The 20,208-nt window shown below is 39.4% G+C and overlaps 1 protein-coding gene across 17 annotated transcripts in view; it reads right to left on the bottom strand.

The window, feature by feature from the left end:
• Positions 1-640: 640 nt before the first annotated feature.
• The window catches only part of SASH1 (SAM and SH3 domain containing 1), a 543,978-nt gene continuing 524,410 nt past the window's right edge, over positions 641-20,208 (bottom strand). For all 17 annotated transcript variants that reach the window (XM_065057478.1, XM_021294852.2, XM_065057483.1 and 14 more), the window contains 8 exons: positions 19,035-19,170; positions 17,857-18,026; positions 16,546-16,755; positions 15,743-15,893; positions 13,421-13,534; positions 5,868-7,000; positions 5,169-5,300; positions 641-4,474 (listed from right to left, as the gene is read on the bottom strand). In XM_065057478.1, coding sequence (XP_064913550.1) covers positions 4,214-4,474; positions 5,169-5,300; positions 5,868-7,000; positions 13,421-13,534; positions 15,743-15,893; positions 16,546-16,755; positions 17,857-18,026; positions 19,035-19,170 — 2,307 coding nt within the window. In that variant the 3' untranslated portion in view covers positions 641-4,213. The remainder of the gene's footprint in view (positions 4,475-5,168; positions 5,301-5,867; positions 7,001-13,420; positions 13,535-15,742; positions 15,894-16,545; positions 16,756-17,856; positions 18,027-19,034; positions 19,171-20,208) is intronic.

Here is a 20,208-nt window from a genome sequence, read left to right on the forward strand (position 1 = left end):
TAAGCAGTAAGTCACTAAAGTGAGCTAGAAGGAAGTGCCAAGATTCACATGCTAAGGCTGCTTTGCCCTAAACCCCAGAGGACATTGGCATCTGATTACAGTCTGTAGAGATTACCTGACTGCCCAGGAGTCATAGTCATCCTCTCCAGAATGAGGCACCTCACCAGCCCAGCGAAACAGAGGTGCATTTGAAAACCAGGTTTGAAATATTTTCTTTCAGGCAAGAGCTGTAACTACAACTCCAGAGCATTATACTCATATACTCCTTCTCTGGTTCCACCAATTTTTAATTATTCCAAGGCGAGACCTCTAGCACACATCCACCTGAGCCCAGCAGCTGGACATTCATGGGATATAAAAGGCAAAGTTTGGACAGTGATGATCCACATCCCATGCAACCACAATTTGAGGGCTACTTCTAGTCCTGGATTATCAGGGCCTTTTATATATAAATATATATATTTTTACCTTTTTCTCCTGCTGTAGATATGTGTTGAGCGTGCTTACAAGGTGGAACTACAGGCTTGTTAAGCTGGAGGGAGAGAGCCCAGAATACATGCAAAGAAATTAAATAGCTGGACACTGCTACCAGACCAGTAAATACAAGATCTGTTAGCTAAATTAAAAACAACCAAAAAAAGAGAGACCAAGGAAATTTATTTACTTTTTATCTATGAACAGTATGACATATAATTATAGACAAGTTTTGATACACAGGAAAACCCTTTTGTCAACCATTTTTTTTTTGCTAAATGAAACAGCACAATAATTTTTACACATTCATATTTTGTTTTTTCCTTTTTTTTTCTTTACAATACACAGCTTTCTTGGGTTGAAGCAAACTGCAGGACATATTGAGTACTGGTATATTACAGCTACTTACATCATTTAAGAACAGCAAATGGAGAAAAATAAGTTATTTAAATATTGATTTCATATACAGAAAGTGCAACTCTGTTAGTTGTTACATAACTTGCTTGACAGTTTTGATTCCCCGGAGGGTGTCAATTAAAGACAAAAGTTTCTTGGACCAAAAGTATTATTTATTCTAAAAATAATACAGTACAACTGCACAGCTGTGACTTGGTGAATCGACCACTATTGCTGCTCTTAGAGATGATGACCTGTTTGAATAACGCAAAGTTTAATGCTTCTGATTGTGCTCCCAGTTGGCATTCAAAGCCAGGCTCTTAAGAGAGCACAGGGAACTATGGGCATCATGGCCACCTGGGTAGTAACAGAGGGTTATCAATAGAGGGTTACGGTTATGACGGCATTTGGTAATATTTTGGGTTTGCTGCTTCTATCATTAAATAGCTGTTTGAGTTATGACTGTACAATGGATAGATACTTAACATTGTTAGCCTGAGCAGAGCAGATCAGGATTCCAGCAGCAGGTTTCCTTCGTGTTTCCCAAGAGTCAACAAGCAAACTTGCGCTCAGGGGACTACGCAGTTGTGAGGAAATGTAAGAAGTTATGGCTCTCACACCACACCACCTCACCTGCTTGGGGAATGCCACAGGTCACTGAAACCAGAGCAGGGAAGCTCCAACACTGAGAAGCTTAAGGCGTTTTAACATTAAAATATAAACTAAAATTGTAATTCAAGTAAGACCACAGAGCAGAGTCTTAAAAAGAAGAACAAAGCAACTGTTAAAACTCACAAATCTCAGACTGCACACTCTAGTCATGATAGGTGTGATTTGGTTTCCCTGGGCTACTTAGTAATTAAAAAATCATGGATTTACGAAGAGTGTTTGGCACGCAGGTTCAGCTTATTCCTGTAATTCTCTTTCTGTTATTAGGAGAGAGGAAAGTAATAATATGGGAGAGCTTTTTCATGTGAGTTGCCTCTCCTGCAGCATGAGGAAATTTCCTTCCTTTTCTATTGCATATAGCCAGCTTCGACTTTTCCCTCACTCCAACGAAGCTGCTGTCTACTTACTTCTACTCAGTTCTGACCCCTGCCACAAATCCCAGGAAGTCTCAATACTCTTTCCATCTCCTGCTTACTGATAATCACCATGGAAGTCTCAGAGAGGAACAACAGACAAATCATTATTATTATTAAAAAGACAATTCTAAATGATTTTTTTCTTTTTTCAGATTTTCACCAGCTGTGCAAAAGCCTACGCTATACGTTTTCTGATGCTGTCATATTAGAACACAGTGATGATCCACACACTGAGGAGAACATTACAGAAAAAAACCTGGAGGAGCTTTGCTTGAGAGCTATTTCAAGTTACATCAGTGAATTAGTTGCCTTCACATGATGGTAAGCAGGAGAGGGTGGTGAAATCTGACAAAAGAAGTAAAGCTAATACCTACCAGTTCTACCAGAAACCAAATCAATTATCATCTGTAGTAAAATGTGTAGTTCATCAGACTTAAAACATGGCCATGTAAGAACCATATATAGGGAATCGTGGAGTAACCATAATTTTTTGTTTGTCAACTTGAGAACATTTCATCAGGAAAAGTGTTGTTAGCTCAATGTGAGGCTGGGATAACTGAGGCACCAAATAGTGATGTGCCCTGTCCATTCTTTTACAGTAAGTTGATGTCAGAACTGATATTAGAAACAGCCACACATCCTGGCCTGTGCCCAGGTTTCTATACTATCTCCCTTTGCCTGCCAGAGTAAGCTTGCTATGTCTTCCATGGAGCGTTTGTGCTACAAGAAGCTGAAGGACGCAGCATAGACAGACCCCAAAGAAAAAGCTAGTTATGTGCTATTCATGATAATCTGTATTTGGTATATAAAATGTGTACCCATATAGAAAAATAAAATCTGTCATTAGCCACATATGTGAATGGAACATTTTACATGGATTTAGGCAGATAAATATCATTACATAATGGAAAAATGGTTCAGCACATATGCCAAAACAATGCTTTATTCCAGTGAGAGGGAACATTAACACACAGTCATGAGGGCTGTCAACTGTTGTAAAATCACAGTGTAATTCATACGACTATATATATGATTCTTTTTTTTATCCATGCAATTGAATTACTGGATCTGATTATTTCTATAGGACACAATATGCTTTTTCAATGCATTTTATCTCCCACAAGTGAATTTTCGTTTGCAGAAACCCACTGTTTGAAATCAATATGGTCAGGATACCAAGTCAAAGCTGCAGCATAATGATTGACAATTTAACACACTACACATAATATGATTAAAATGAAAAGCAGTTACATATATACAAGGCAGTATATCTTGGAACAGTTTAGTAACAGTAAATGCAGACTGTAGTGAACAAGAAGTTAGCCTGACAATTGAAACCTAGCATAACCCTGCATTTGTAAAAGCATTTCTACAACACAGAAGGTGTTATGATGAGGCATTTTATAGCAGCTACTTCAGCTGGAAATCACCCTAAGTGCAGCTTAAGGGTGACAGGTTGAAAAAAGACTTGGGAAATACGAGTACAGGTAAGTGAACACTAGGTAACTGCTTAAAAGCTTATTTTAAGGCAAATAAAAAGCTGTTAGCTAGAAAGCAGTTATAAAAATGACCGCAGCTCTGTACAAATAAAAAGAAGCTTTCTGACTCTCTGCGGGTTTGTTGCATTGGAGTGACAGAGATGGACCACAATGAAAACTAATTCCAGTCCATTAACTTTGGCCTAGCTAAAGGCTTCGTGGCGTATTGGGACCTATACCAAGCAACAGCAAAGATGACTGGAGAAGACTGTGGAGGTTTGTGTTTAGCTCTAGACTGCTAAAATAAACAAAAGGCATTTGCCAAACAGCTTCCACTGGAATTGGCACCTTGGCTTGTACCTGGTCTTTAGGACTGACTCCAGGTACCTGGAACCTAGATGTACAGAAAACCCTGAACCTAAGGAGCATTCCATAGAAACAGGGCCTATTGCTAGTATTACTTTCACAAACTTGAGGAAAATGTGCAAGGGTCCCTAAATTTTCTGAAGCCGTCTGATTCTCAGGCCGAGCCTGTGCGCTTTATGAAATAAGAATATAGGGGAGGGAAGTACCACGTCTATGTTACCTAGTGGTTGCTTCTCTTCTCCTTCAGTTGCCAAAGACAGCAAAAGAAACATCTCATATCCTTTGAAGAAGATATCTGCCTCTCCTTGGGAGCCGCTTCCTTGATTCCTTTAGCTATGTGAAGTAATTAGAGCAATACTGGTGCAGGAAGAAGCAGTGGATTCTTGACCAGGCAATGCCACGCTATGGAGGATGTTAAATTGCCTCTGGATCAAGAGGTTTGAAGAGTCTTGCTGCTGCCAGGAGCTTGCTTATGTGCCTTTCCTCTGTGATGCCAGCTTCTTGAAGGCAAGTTTGTGACAGAGAAGGCACTTTGCTCAGTGTGTTGAATCCTGCTTCCGTGAGCAGGCTGGAATACATGGGTAGACCAATGGAAATCAGCCAGTCAGATACAGAGGTGATAAGTCCTGGGGATACAGGTTTTCGGCAAATTTCAGTGAGACCCCCACTTGGAATCTAGACAGTAAAGGAAAAAGAAAACAACCCTTAATGTTAAACAGAACTGCTTGTTTTATAGCAAGTCTTTTTTTTTTTTTTTTTTCTTTTCTTCTTCCAAACTGGCAGAATTTCATAGCAGATGTTTCAACTTCTCTCACATCACATTTGTCAGTATGAGAGTGGTGTGGGTTGAAAGGCTAAGATCACTTGGCACAGGAACAACAGCAACAATCTTGGCAATGCCGACACAGTGGGCAGTATCCAGCTGCTTGGACGATCATCATGTGCCATTCTAAGTTAGTTTGACATCAGTAAAAAATACCCAGTGACAAGACTTTCCAGGGTGATCCATTTAATTTCTCAGTAAGGCAAGAGAATACCAATTTTGCATATTACCTCCTCAGACAGAACAAGTTCTCTTCTAAAAAGCCATGAAAGCTTTGGACAGTTTCCCCCTCCAGCTTTTGCTAATGAGTGGACAATTGCATAGTTTAAGACATGAAAAAGGAGTGCAAAACCTTTGAGATTTCAACACAGAAGAGTTTAATACATGCCACACTTAGTGAGCAAGTCTCTGTTACCACTACTTGCAGTCTGTTTAGACTTTCAAGACTATTATTCAGGACTTTGCAGGTATCTTCCCTTACCAGCATTCAGTCCTTTTTAATAGCCTGAGTATAAATAAGAAGACTGGGTTTATGGAAATACTCACTGCCATGCGATGCTGCTTCCTCAGCTGCTTTACCCGGATTTGGTCCATGTTTGTGGCAACATCCTTTACAGGCTGGTCTAAGTCTTCAGAGTACCTCTGTACCAAAGCCTCAGGAATACCACAGCGACCATGCTGAATGTTCCCCGCCAGACACAGAGAAGAAAGCAAAGAAACGTGTCAATACAGACCAATCATTGCAGACAAAAAGAGAAGTGCAGGATGGGAGCAAGAAGCAGCTTTCCTCGAGATTCCATGATAACCGAAAAGCAATCCCTAAAGGAAGGACTGGGCCTTAGGACTTCTTCCTTCCCCAAACGATATCATAATCACTATGTGTGCAATTCAGATTTTCTTGGAAGCCTAAAATCTAATAATGACTTCCGCTTTCAGCTCTACTTTCCCACAGTAGCAGAGAAAGAGGTATTTCCATGCCCAGTACCACCAAGGTACTAATGGCCTGAAAAAAATGAAGGTTCAGTGTAAGTATAGGATTGCTCAGTCCCCCCACAACACAGCAGTTACTTCAGGAATAAGACCTGATAGTAAAGATGAACATGGTTATACAATGTCTAATGTCCCAATGATTTATGGTTTATCTAGGCTGGCCACTCACAAAAAACACAACAGATACGATAAATGAAATACTATCCCTGGGAATGTTAGCCAAATAAAACCACTGAAGCAATGTCCTCCACTTACCTTGTCAGAGTATGGTTCTTCAGTAAGATCGATGTCTTCAGACTGCAACTTATTTTCTATTACCATCTCCAGATCCAGTCCCCTGCTACAAGAGACCTTCCTCGCCGAAGCAGGACCTAGCTTTATCACGTGCTGCTGAACACTAGCAGTCTCTGGGAGCTCCGACAGCCAGGGTGGCAGTGGGCTAGGAGGGGTACTGGGCTCCTGTTCAGAAGATGTCCTATGGACAGGTGCTCCATGACAATCAACAGGAGTGCATGAGCTGGTCTTCTTTACCGGCAAACACGGTGCTTCTAGACTTGAGTGGTTCCCACTTGCGGTCGTGGGAGGATGATATAATCCATTAGAAAGGCGTTCTCGGCATTTTTTGGCAGGGACAGGTGGTGGCTGAGAAGGATTTTTTGGTTGCATTCTTGCCTCGTTTGTGCCTTTTTGCTCAGCTTCTAGACCTCCCTTGAGGACTGCAGCATAATCAGCCCGTGCAAGGTCATGAAAGCCTTTATTTTGTATTTCCAGAGGTGTCCTTGTTGCAAGATGTGTCACTAAGGCAGGCTGAGCTTCACAGTGTTTCAGTGGGAAGCGAGCGGGCTTTCCACCCGCAGTCTCCATTATAGAGCAGTCCAATTCCTTAGCTCTTCCCTTCTGAGAACTAGCAGCTCCTTTACCCTGCTTAGGCATCAAGTCATCTACCACACAGCCGCCTCCATGAGGCTGAGGGGCAGAGCTGGTTGCCTTTTTTGCTATATCCAGTGAATCCTGAGGAAAAGAACCTACTTTCTTGCTAGTGCCCTGTAGATTAGTATTGGATTCTCCCTGGAGATCATCCAGCGAGTGAGATCTTGGCCACGTATCTACACCCTGGGGGCCATCCAGAGTTTCATAGCTCCGACAGACGGCAACAGGTAAACTTCTACGGTTCTTCTTCAGACCCGTAACACCTGGAGGATTGACAGAGCTCTTCAGAGCCCGATGCGCACAACTCAACCGGCTTTCGTTTCCCCCTTGCTGTAGAGTTTCTATCGACTTGGTCAGTGGGAGCGTAGGATAATTTGATAGCTGGTTTCTGCTGAAGTCCTTAAAGCTATGCTCGCTTGCCGATTTTGAGGGCAAAAGACAGTTCCTACGAGTTTTACCTGGAAGCAAATAAATCACAATCCACCATAAAAAAAAAATAAATCTGCAGAGTAAATAATAGATCACTTCTAAATGCCTCTGAAACCAAAGGATTTACTCTCTTTTTGTTAATTCTAAATACACAAGAACTCAGTGCTATTTTAAGCACATGAATTTGTGAGCTTCAGCTTTATTAATGAAGAAGTAGTAAATACACTTACACAAGGAAAATACACTTAGAATACTTAATATCCTTCCCACTCCTCAATTTTCAGATTTGAGGTTTAGCTCTTGTAAATCTTTTTCATTGTAGAAATACCTCACAGTAATAACTGATACCCTATACCATTATACAAACTGGTTTGAACTCACACAGTAGTAACTTGAAATACCTACCTTTTTTTTTTCTATTTTTCTAATTTGTTTAGGATATCAACAATTATATTCACCTTCCAATGAAGTTTGAAGTTTACTAGATTGCTCAGGGAAGTTTTTGTTTTTTTTTTTTTTAAGATCCTGTATATTCATTTTAATTACAAAGTGAGCCAATAGTGTTATGTTTTAAATGAGCAGCATTTTGCAATGGCAAACCAGAGAGAAAAAAAAATGTTGCAAGACTGGTTTTGCACCAGTCTCTTTGTAAAAGTTACTTTTAGGGACAGCAGAGTTTTATGGCAAAAGGTCTTACATTATGAAATGGAGAAGTGTTTCAAAAGGGAGATTCAAGTGTGACTAATCTTAGTCTCGTGTCATAGTGTTTTATCGAAGTGGAAGGTCTTACAAGATGTGGTGTTTCATTATAACCACTTAAGATGAGATGACACGAATCACTATGAACCATAGGTTCTTTGTAAGCTTTATTTTATATTTTTATGATATATGTGCCACTGATTTTAAACAGTGAAGTCCATTAAATCTGCTTGACAGAAAAATTCTGATCAAAGGGTCTGAGCTCATTAGAGTATTCATTATTATGAAATACAAGGTCATTTCTCAAATACTGCGTAGATTTTGAAATTTTCCTTTTAACAAGAGCAGTAAATTTGTCTCAAAGCAGACGACCCCTCAGAATGACAGCACATCCTGAACAGTTATTGTCTTCAGGATGACAGGGATACTTTCCCCTATGTACAGTATGCTTTCCAAAATCAGGATACATACGATAAAGCTTGCAATTTCTTTTTCCAATGGAAAAACAAATAAACAAACACAAACCAATAGATTTGGCTAAATGGTATCAAGAATCTGTAATAATGGGCATCAATAGCTGCTGATTAAAGGACTAGTTAAGAGATCTGAGAAGTTTTGCTAACTTCATTGGAACTAAATTAATCCAGTGCACTTTTAAGCAATAGATGTTTTCTTCTCACACAGCTTGCCTTCAAAGCTTTACGCTGAAAGAAGATCAGTGCTTGGCTTTTTAACAATATACACTGCTCTCTTTGAATATGAATGAAAGAACCTGTTTAACCTAAAAGAGAAATAGCTTGCTTTTGCTCTTTCTCTTGCCTCTTCCTCTGCTCAAGGTGTTCAAAAAACAAAGTATCCAGAAAACTAGCAAAGAAAATGGAGGTCACATTTAAAGAGAATTAAGGAAAACATTCACCTCAAAAAGAGTTGGTTGCATTTACTGGTATACCAGCAAAGTTAAGTAAAATCTAGGTGTGCCTACAAGGCTGAATGGAAGCACACAGGAACTCCTTTCTCTGAAGCTGTACGGTTCACAGTTCAACTCAACCTAAATATTACTGTTGCCCCAAAATACTAACAGACATATCACACATTAAGTTGTCTTGCTTAGAGAAGCAGCAGAAAAACTTCTCTGCCTGCAACTTTCCATGGAGCTAGGCCACCACCTTCTGAAGATAGCTTATAACCACATTAAAAAGACATGTAAGAAATGTTACATTCATTTTTTAGTGCCTTCAGGCACCAATGTTAATACGTAATGAGTATGGAAAGGAGTGTTCTCTTTTCATAATTCATATTTGCTAGTACATGGCTGATCTGTGCAGTAATCACCATATTGTCTGGGGCTCACTGCCACAGTTCACATAACAAAATCCACGTACCTTCTTTTCTATCTGAAATATTGATCAGGGGTTATACTGGTTTTAGGAAAGCACACTCAGGAACCTCAACACTGAAAGAAAAGTTGTGAGAAATGCTACTACCGTGCAATATAAGCTCTTACTGAGGCCATAAGGGTAACTAGTAAACATCATTTCATTTATCTAGAAATAGGATATGACTGTGTAAAGTCAGTAGCCTAGGAATGGGGAAAAAAAAAAGAAAAGGAAAATAAAAGAAGAAATTTGGAATAGGAAATGGAAGAGGAAAAAACCCAAGAGAAATAAGAAAAGAAAAAATTATGGAAAGTAAAATAAAAACTTTAGTTCATTCCAGCCCTGTTTTGTATAAAAATTCAAATGTGGAGAAAATGGAAGTTCAAAACATTTTACCTATAAAATAAATAACCAAACATGCAGTCTTCAAGCTCTCTGCTTCAAAAAGGTTTAAAAAAAGTGCTGGGTTCAATGCTGGGGTTTTGTACAAAGGACAGGTGTTCAGAATGTAATTTCTCTTACATAGATTTAAGTCAAGAGCAATATCAGGAGCACAGCTGTGATTTCTCTTTTTCTAGCTATTCCTCTCTTCCTGACTGTCAGGTGTAACTTCATGTTTTTAGGTTATTTTCATAAAGTGGAGAGCTATATAAACAATGTCCGTTGATGTAACATTCCCTCCCTATCTCAGGAAAAAAAAAAACAAGTTAAAAAACTACAAAGGTTAAAGTGTATAGCTAGTATGATTTAAAACATTTTTAATGTTAGTATTTTTGATAATAATGCATTTTAACGATTCCCTGGTAAAGTTAAGCAGTCTATTACCTTTCATAGTGCTTTCAACCACAGTAGCATCTTTAAGTGTGTGCAGAAAGACAAAGGTGTCTGGGTAAAAACTAACTTAAATGTGGTTCCTACACAAAGCGAATGGAAAGTTTATATTGTTTCCAGGTCCAATTGAAGGTACAGGCATACTTCAACTCCTTTGTTTAATTTTGTGATGCAAGTTTGTTTGTTTGTTTGTTTTTTCATAAAGCACTGTCCACCTTTCATGATACTTCTTGTTATTAGAATACAGAGAAGAAACTTTTCAATTACCTGTCATCATCTGCCTCAGAAGAAAGGAGATTATCTTGGGGAGTACTTCCAGAGGTACAGCAAGAAATTTTCAGTGTTTCTCTTAGTACTTTTTTTTCTGTATGGAAGCCCATTCTCATAAATTTAAGTACTCAAAACCAGACACAGAATGCATTCAGTGGCCTGTCCGGATCCCAGATTTTAACAGCTTCACTTTGGATTGCTTTCCATGGCTATATTTTGCATGCATTTCAAACAGCTCTTTTGCCACAACAAAGATGATAGCACATTAGGCAATCCTTGTCTCATTGCTTTTTTTACTAATTACAAAGTAGTAGAAATGCACCTTACATTAGGCAACGTGGCCACCTGTTCTGTTGCTTCCTTTTCTGACTAATTCATACTTCATGCTTAAGTGCCTAGGACTCCCAATTGGCACTAAAAAATCTGGGCGTCAGCTTCTGAACAAACTGGAGGACAGCCTTATCCCACCGGATCCAGCCATGGTTTGTCTGCTTCTTCCGCTCTGCGCGTGGCATGTGCAATTTTGATCTCTTCACATCCTCTCTCTCCTTAAAAAGGCTGTATACAGCACAACAAGAAAAGGTTCAAAGAAGCCAGACACAACCAGGGACACGGATGACCTCTAAGGAATGATTAACAAGCCTTGTCACCCTAGGAAAGAGATGACCTGGGAAGGAGTGTGACAGCGGTCTCTACACAGCCACTGTTAGGTATGAAAGTTCTAAAGAAGACCAGGGATGTTCATAAAGATAAACAGTTTCAGGAAAATGAATGAATGCCAGGAAATAGTACCCAGTTTTTGAAGTTCTTAACTGATTCATTTCCCAAGAGTACCCTGGGAAGCAAAGATACTTTCTCTGTCCCTATACTATTCTCTAGTTATCTGCTTTTGGCCTGTCCTGTGAGAACCAGATTTCCAACACGGTTTCCAAATGCATCTCAGACAGATGATGCTTGCATGTAAAACAAGCCCAATAAATGCAGTGTTGCCACAAGTCTAAAGGAGAGCTTGCTCCCTCTGCCTTGTTTCAAACCAAGTGCTGGACTGATGGTCTGACCGTGGATGGTTGCTTTCAGCTTTTTTGTTCCACCTGTTTAACAGTGAATAGGTCACAAGTTGTATGCTCCTTGCTCTGTATAAAGTGAAATAAAATCACAATGCTGTTGTAACTGCACTGTGGATAACTATGAAAATAGCCATATATTTCTGCAGTGGGACCCAGAGAGTACCTTTAAAAAATATGTCTACACCACTGCCATAGTACCTAGCAAACCATTTTCTAGCCAAAATGTAAGGGCAGCACTGAAATCTAGAAGTGATGGCAAAAGGTCCAATAACAGCCTAAACCAACATACTATACTAGTCATCAAAATATTATGTATAACCATTCTCCAGGAAATCTGGAGACCGATTTCTTCTCAGAATGCATTTCCCCTTGATGAAATGTATTTTATTATTGCTGATCGGCACATTATCCTTGTTTTTAACAGATGAGAATCCAATGTATTTTGAAACAATATGCATATAGACAACTATGGTCCATGAACTTCGTAAAGAAGGTGGAGCATGTTTCCAATTAACCAGCCTTAACAGAACCTCTGAATGAATACCATACCAAATGTTCTTTTCATAATGGTTTTCAAAAAAAGCATTAAATGCATTTGTGAACAAAAATGATGCAGAAATGAAGCAAGCCATACATGAAAAGCAATATAAAAACCATCAGTGTTTTTTCACATTCTGCCCAACCTAGGTAGATGTATTAGTTTAAAAGTAATAGTAAGTATCTAAGTAGGCAGGTGATGACAATTGCTTTCTAAAGATTTTATTATATTGTTAAAATAAGAAAAAAATGCACAGGCAGCAATTTAACTTCAGTGCTACAGGTATCATTATGATGGCACTTAGAGATAAAAAGGAAATAAAATTGTCACATATGCTATATATTTAGTTACGATTATATTCCAGCATGCCTACTGTATGGGGATTCATATTCAAGAAAAAAATTCTCTCTGCTTTCAGGAATTTAGTATATTGCCAATTTCAAGCATTCAGCTTCAAAGTAAATTGCAATTTGCTTCAGTAAATGATTATTTCTGAGTGGCAGACTGACAGAAAATCCATATACTAAGAAAAAGATCTTCAGCTTGTATTTTAAATTGGAAAAATAGCCAGTACGAGGGGCATTCAGTATTTCTATTTATTCTATTCTTGGTTTCCTGTTTATACTGAACATTAGCGATGAAACCAGGCAGTCTGGGGCCAAGCCATGGCTCAAATGCTTGGAGTGATAATGTAAAACTCAAACCAATTTCATCTATTTTAATAATTCATCCCAATGACAAATTTACACCATCCCTCAAGTAAAGCATGCTCAGTCAGCACAACAACCTGATTTCTTCAGAACAGAGCAATCTCTCTTATCATCTGTCTTGGTAATTTATCAGTGTATCGCCTTTCTCTGACGCAAGATAAGGTAATAGAAATCAATACCATAAGCATTTTGTTTCAATAGTTTATTGCCTTGCCAATTTCTCAATTAATTTAACTTGCTACCGTTCATACACTATAAAGTCCTAAATCTCTGCAGTTGGTTTCTGATCAGAGGAGAATACAAGTTGCCTGGAGAGGTGGCAGATGCAGATGCCCTATCCCTGGAGACATTCCAGGCCAGGCTGGACGGGGCCTCTGAGCAACCTGATTGAGTTGAAGATGTCCCTGCTCATTGCAGGGGGGTTGGACTAGGTGACCTTTGCAGGTCCCTTCCAACCCAAACTATTCTATGATTCTATGCACCCTAAGCAAATACAAAACCATGTCCTAAAATGGAGAACATCTCTTCTAAACAGGTTTTGTAAGGGTTTAGATGAAATTCTCCTTATCTCGGTAGAGTTCAGTGACTTCTCATTTGCCAGCAGACCCTTAGACAAAGGCTGTCAGAGTGTAAGAAGTGCAAGCCTCATGAGGCACAGCTGCCTGAGAGTATGATAGGGAGTGAAGGCAGGGAATGGCAGTGAGAGTGCCTGTTGCCTTAGGGTCACAAAAGATGATTTGTGAAATGTGATCTATTTCCTACCAAAGCAAATAAATAAACTAGAAGTAGCAATGAAAACCAATGTCTCAAGCTAAGAGAGAAAGAGGCAGTCAGAGCAAAGAGGAAAGTCACGTTTGAAGTAGCTTGTGCTAGCTAGGAACAGGAGAAGAAAGTATATGAAGTTATCCACTGAAAAAAAGGTTGCAGGGATTATAAGGTTCATTGCTGTCACTATTACCATTCTCCAGGTTTTCACTGCTTTCATAGCAGCCAGAATCCCGAGGAGAGCATCCGGTTAGGCTTTGGCCTTCAATGAGAAGTTTCTCCTGAGATCCTGACTGGTCACTGTTACCTAGAGGATGCGAGAACACAATGAAAAGCAGGCAAACAGAAAATCTGGCTGAACTTCTCAACCTCCCATTTCCAATACCATTACCTTCCCTGTTGTATTAATTGTATCAGATCAGTGTTTTAGAAAAGAGTGAGCATTAGGAACAGCCATCACGAACAGTGGAAATGTTCATCCCATTTGGCAAAGGATTAAGCAACAGGCTCAGCATGGGTGCGAGGGAGCAGTGTGGTACACAATGAAAGCAGAACAGACCATGTGTGTCTCAGCTGCCTTGGAGCCAAGCCCTTCAACTTAAAACCATGGAAATGTATTTAAAATGATGGTGTCAAAACTATTTCTAAGACTTAAAAACAACCCAACACCCAAAACAAAAGCAAAAAGCACTGAAAAGAACCAAACCAAGTGAAAAATAACAAAATACTAACCCTGACCTACTTTCCAGAAGGGAGCAAGAGGAAGCATCGGGAGTGGGTCTGGCAAAGTTACATACTGTCCCCTAATGAAGTGGGAAGGGACAAGGGAGAGACAAGTGGTAAAAATTCCTTCCCTTCCTTGGTTTGTGCAAATAGCCACTCAAGTGTGGTCCATGCAGGCTGCACAGGCTGGATTCCAGGAATTTACCCAGAATGTTTGGTCAGAAATCATATTTTGTAAAGAAACTAAAACTAGATATAGTAAACCAACTTCATGATGCAAGGATACAGTTTATACTGTGTTTTTTTTCCCCTGCAATAAAATGTCAGCAATGGCTATTCCGATTCCTATCCTCAGCACATGAAAGCTAATTATGGGGTGGGACCTAAGTGCTGTTGCCCCTCCCAGGTTCCAGCTGTCTGGTCATCACTTCACTTTCTCCTCATCACCCTGACTTGGAGCTGGAATTCATATTTTCCAACAACCACATAATATAGTTCTTCAAGTTTTCAAACCAAAATTGAAGATTCCTAAGAAAAATTACTTCAGGGAAGTGAGCATTCTGAATAGGTCTGCAAATAATGAAGCGAAGGTCATATGAGGTGATGGAAAGCTACTCTGATATAGGTGAAAAGCACCTGGTTCTGCAACTGCAGTTTTAGTGGGGGGTAGAGGAGGGTGGGAAAAGTGTGGATGCCTCTTTAGGAAACGAACAAGAAAGCTACATGTCAGTGAAAGCTTAGGCCACACAGCACTGTCCAGAGATACTAACCACACATTGCTCTGTAACAGAATTAAGCACTGCCAACTTAATCAGTAGCTGTTTAAATTGCTGCTATGGTAACTTAAGTTAAAACATAGGATTTTGCACAGAAGCAGCTGAGAAAGCCCTCACACAATCCAATCTGCTGATTATGCTCAGTGGGATACTAAACTTCTGCTGACACTTAGGGACGAAGGCAAAGTTCAGTACTGTCTTAACTTGCTGCAACTACGTACTGAGCGCATTTAAATTTCTGTTTCAAGCTACACTTGCTTTTCAGATGATTCTACTCTACTGTGACTACAACATGGATGGTACAGCCCTGCTTCCTCCTGTGCAGCAAAGATGCCATCAAATTTGACTCCCATAGCTTACTCCCCCTCATCTTCGCAAGTGCTTGCCTGAGACCGTCTGTACAACAGGCAGAATTGCACTCCTGCACCTTAGATAGCTGGGTAACCATCTTTCACTCTTTGTACTTTACTGATCTGTTTTCTCCCTTTTAAAATTGCTGTGCTGTCCTGAGTACAACCTGAAGCTGCCTGTATAATCTTGCAATTCACAGTCCAAGAATCATATACACCTGCAGATAATATAAGAGAAAGTTTAATTCACATTTCCCTTCCACACAGCCCTCCAGGCCTTGATCTTTTTCTTAGCCTTGATAATCTCATTCTCTTCTAATTTATAAGTTTCTTCTTTCCTATTCTCCATGCCTCAGCTTCTTCATTTGAATAGGTTATCTCAGGATTTCTTCCTGAACATCAGTATTCTAAAGGGTATGCATTGTACACTTGACATCACATAAGCTGGGTAACAGGGCTTACATGAACAAAGAATTCTGGCTGAACAAATGCAAGTCTTAAGTCACTCCTCAAAAATCTACATGCTGTTATAGAGGATTACCCTGGAATAACTAGATTAGAGGAAAAAAAAAGGTCAAAATTCTGGAACCGGTCTTCCGCTTTAGGGAGGTCACAAGGTTCTTGGCGGAGTTCTAGTAAAACTGAAAACCTCAAAATCCCACGTACTATCATACTCCTGTAGAAGTTCCACTGCTGTGAGGAGAACAGCTCTATGCTCAGGATCTCGGATGTTCAGTTCATCCAAATCTTCTTCTTCTAAAAGCTTAAAGGTATCCAGATCTTCATAACCATTGAACAGAAAAGTGGGCATATGCTCCTGCATAAAAAGAAAAAAAGGAGCTTTAAGACAACATACTTATTCAACTTATTTTTTCAATAAAGATACTAGAAGAGATTTTTACAACAACAACAAAAAAAAGCAGTAGTTTAGCAAATGCAAACCACTGTATAACAGCAAAATTATAGGACTGTAGCTTGTATAAATGTTGCTCAGAGTTGAGGCAGGTAGCTGTGCCAGAACTAAAATGCTGCACATATTTTTGTATTTGGAATGCACTGTAATCAATGGCCTGGGTAGTACTCTGCCCGGACGCACAATATGGCACAGCTTTGTACGAAGGGAGAAGTACCAAGGGTGAATGACAGCAATACCAGTTTACCCCTAACAGAAACATGGAAAATAACTTCCTCTTTAAAGACGTGTGTTAGCCAGTAGCCACACTATGCAACGATTTACAGTCTCCAAGTGCATGAACTCGCAGCCTGCAGTACTTCATCAAGCCTGACATGCAGTTCTGTGTGGCCAAAGCTATTTTCACTCTGCAGTTAAGACCCGATTCTGCTAAGTGGGGTCAAAATCCTTAGGATTATGAATCTGGTGTACAGCTTTCAAAACTAACAACTCCAAAAGCGTGGCCCCCTTCCCACAAGCAAACCTGAAGGGTAAGATAAAAAGAGAGAATTTGGACCTTTAAGTTGATGCGATCCAAGAGATCCTCAACTGACTTGGGTTGGGGTGGTCTGCTTTTCCGGCGTCTCCTGGTTGGCCTCTTCGGCTTCTCTTCCTCTTCATTTAACACATCCACATAGATAAATTTGAAAGTGCCAACTTTGTTGTTTAACAAGCCCATCCAAGTGCCCATGGGGGGCTTGCTGATGATATCAATAATGTCACCTTTCTGCAGACCCAACAAGCAAGAAAGCCATTCAGGCATGCTTTCTGATTGATATCCAAGCAAGCACACACACTTTCTCTTAGATTTTCATGTACACAGAATGGAACTTTGAGAGGTTAACCACAGCTTTCACAAATATTTCTGATTATACTTCCTTAACAAATGGAAGAAAAGGGAATTAAGTGACATACCTAACACCACAGAACAAATCAACAATAGAACCTGGAACAGACCCCAGCTGTCCAGATTCACAGACCTGCTTACATCCTGGTAGCACATCACTGCTGTTTAGTACAATGTCTCTAAGCTGTGCAACTATCTGAAATTGGTACAAATAAGAACATGCTCAGTGTATATGGGCTAAATCTCACATCAGATCTCCTGGAGAAATGAGGCATATGCAGAAGGAATCATGTAACACTGTTGCTTTTCCTAATGTGCTCCTGCCCATAACAAAGAAATGGATGCACAATTGGTTTTGTATCCTTAAAGAGATTACCTTACATACATTTGCTTTAATAGGAAATAGCTGCCCTCGAAATTTTAAGTAGTGACTGTAAGGAGTCAGGTAGTTTGAACTGAATACAGGACAATTTTTTTTTAAAAAAAGCTGATATCCAGAAAAATTTAAGTGGGGTGGGGAGGGATGACAACTCACAGCCAGCAAAGTAACTCAATATTAGCTCAAAATAAATTATATTAACTGAAATGCCATTAAGAGACACTACATGTAGGTGCATCCACATTTCTTTCAAGGATTTTGAAAACTCCTTGTGGCAGACAAAGTATTTTTCCAACCTCTCAAAAAAAATCCTTGCAAAATGAAAATAAATCTGTGGCGCATTTTTATTTTTCCAGAAACTAAAGATGCAACTGACTTTTCCTGGACAAAGAAGAATACTAATACCTAACTTATGTTCTACAACATTTGCTATAATTCAAGCAAATCTTAAATGTATCAGAATAAGACAGGTTAAAGGGCTTCAAAAAACACATCAAAACTCATTAAAAGACTAAGAATCATACAGTTCTCTCAAAAAGCTCTTAATGAAGAATTTTGCCAAAACAAAAGTTTGACCCCTTAAAAACAGATATAGCTGGTACCTTGAGCTTCAGAGAGTCTGTATCATAAGGACTTGGAGTAAAATCAGTGTGAACCCTGGCTCTTCCACAAAAAGGTCCTCTGTAAGGAGGCTCTTCATCATCACCATCTTCTGATTTCACGCTCTCCCTGTTGCTGGTTGAAGAATCTGTTGTACTCACCGTCTGACCACCTGTGTGAAAGATGTAGTATCAGTCCACAAAAAATAATCCCTTTGTGAAGAAGGTTCAGAAACAAACAGAGGCAAGACAGAAAATGGGCCCTCTTTCTACAAAACATAGTAATCAAAGTGTAAAGGCCTTAAATTTTGCTATTTCTTTTATATATATATATATATATATATATATGATGGAAGAATTAGTTAATCTACTTTGCACTCCTGTTTTCCCAGTTTCAGCTGTTCTACATTAAACTGAGAAACTGTTCAACTGCTGTCTCATCTATGGTAGATCACAGGAGATGTCATCTTTCTGGGAAGTTTTGCCCGCAAAAAAACCAGAGTGGTGTGAGGTAAATAACCTCCCCTCAAGTCCAGAATTTGTTCTATGGTAACACTTTATATTGATATCACAAACAAAGAAAAAAAAAGCAAATGATTTTACAAACAGATTTCCAGTTATTTAAAAAGGAAGCTTTCTCTTCATTTTTTTCTCCAATATGTTCTTGATTTTTATTGATCAGTAATTCACAGTGAGGCAAGTCGACACCATCTGTGTCTCACTTAAGCTCCATTTTGTGTAGACACAGTCTTAACCAGACAGGTTTTAAACGATACTCCTCTAACTAGTAATAAGAGAACCTCAAGATTTCTCTGGAGTCGGGGGTGGGAAGCCCATCAAGAGTGCCCAACAGAAATCTAACATGAAGATGAGACTGTTTACTACTGACCAAGGATTGTAACTCTCACTGTAATGATTTATATTACAATAGCAGGATGCAGCAGACCCGGCCAGAAAGCAGGATTTTACTTTTTCGGGGCTTGGTATAAACACAAAGCAAAAAAGATCCTTTGTACATCAAAGAGCTTATGGTTCTTTGTAAACTCCTAATGACTAACCCATCAGCTTTTCTGCTTTTTAACCACTGCTTCTGTTTTGACTTTCTCTGATTCTGCTTACTGTGGAGATCTCTGCTCTCTGAAGCCACAGAAATGGAGAAACACAGTTGCAACCCAACTTACTCATTGAGCTCTGACCGCTTAAGGAGCTCCTCAGGCTCTCTACTGAGCCACCGGCTTTCAGCTTGGGTTTGTCCAAGGAGTCGGTGTCTGGCGGAGGTGACTGTGGAGAACCTGGCATAACCCCAGGACTGGACTCCTAAAAGGGATTGAACCATTTCAGTTTGATAAAAGTACACAGGCATTGACAGGAGTTGCTCCTTCATCTCCAAGGAAAGAGATTCTCTTTTCCTGCTCTTTATCAGACAGAATGAAACCTTCTATGTTTATCTATTTATTTAGTGGTACTCAGCTGTGGCAGAAACCTCACTTTATTAGGCATGGTAGTGGGGACAGGAGCAAACTGTCCAGTCTGAAAAAGGTAGCACTGTAAGTAGAAAGGAACATTACACGAAACTCCCAATTCAAAGGTTTTAGTGACATGTGATATTTTTGCCAGCAGTACTTGCAAAACAGCTAATACCAAATTCAGCTTTCTGAATCAGGATTTTGTTCAAAAATGAATACAAACAAATCAGACAACGCAAGTGAAATGCACAGCAATGTACTTTTTTTTTTTCCCAGTGAATTGTTGACATCTTTGCTCATTTACCTTGAAGAAATGAATGCATAAATATAAAAAGATTTTACTACATGTGCAATAGGCGAGACAAATTCAGACAAGCATTACAGGAAATCAAAAGGTGTCTCTCCTACATTGAAATTCTGTCAGCCTCTGTGAAGCAAAGCGGTAGATACTTGTGGGCAGAATAGCTTTTGCTTGTTTGTTTTTTTTTTTTTTGGATACAGGAAGAGATACTGGCATATGGTCTGAGTCACGATGCCAGAAAGGTCCAAATATTCTAAAACAACTGCACCAAAAGGTTTGAAAGCAAAATAATTGTAGCTTGCATACAAGAAGAGATTTTGTGGAGAGGTATTGTCATAAAACTTTTCGATGAAAGCTATGATTTTCATGCATCAGAATCATCAGAAAAAAAAGTCATCCCAGCATATGACTTCAGAGGTCAACTCAATCTTGGAGAGAGCTAGAGAGCAGAAGTACTGCTAACTCACTGTAAACCCATTTCTCAAAGTATTCCTTTCTTATGCAGACTTTGCAGGGGGGCACTGTAAGGGCAGTCAGACACCAGTGCATCTTCTTATCAATATCAAATCATGTAAGACTTTAAAATGT

This window comes from Columba livia, chromosome 3 (assembly GCF_036013475.1).
Source record: "Columba livia isolate bColLiv1 breed racing homer chromosome 3, bColLiv1.pat.W.v2, whole genome shotgun sequence".
Taxonomy (NCBI): Eukaryota; Metazoa; Chordata; class Aves; order Columbiformes; family Columbidae; genus Columba; species Columba livia.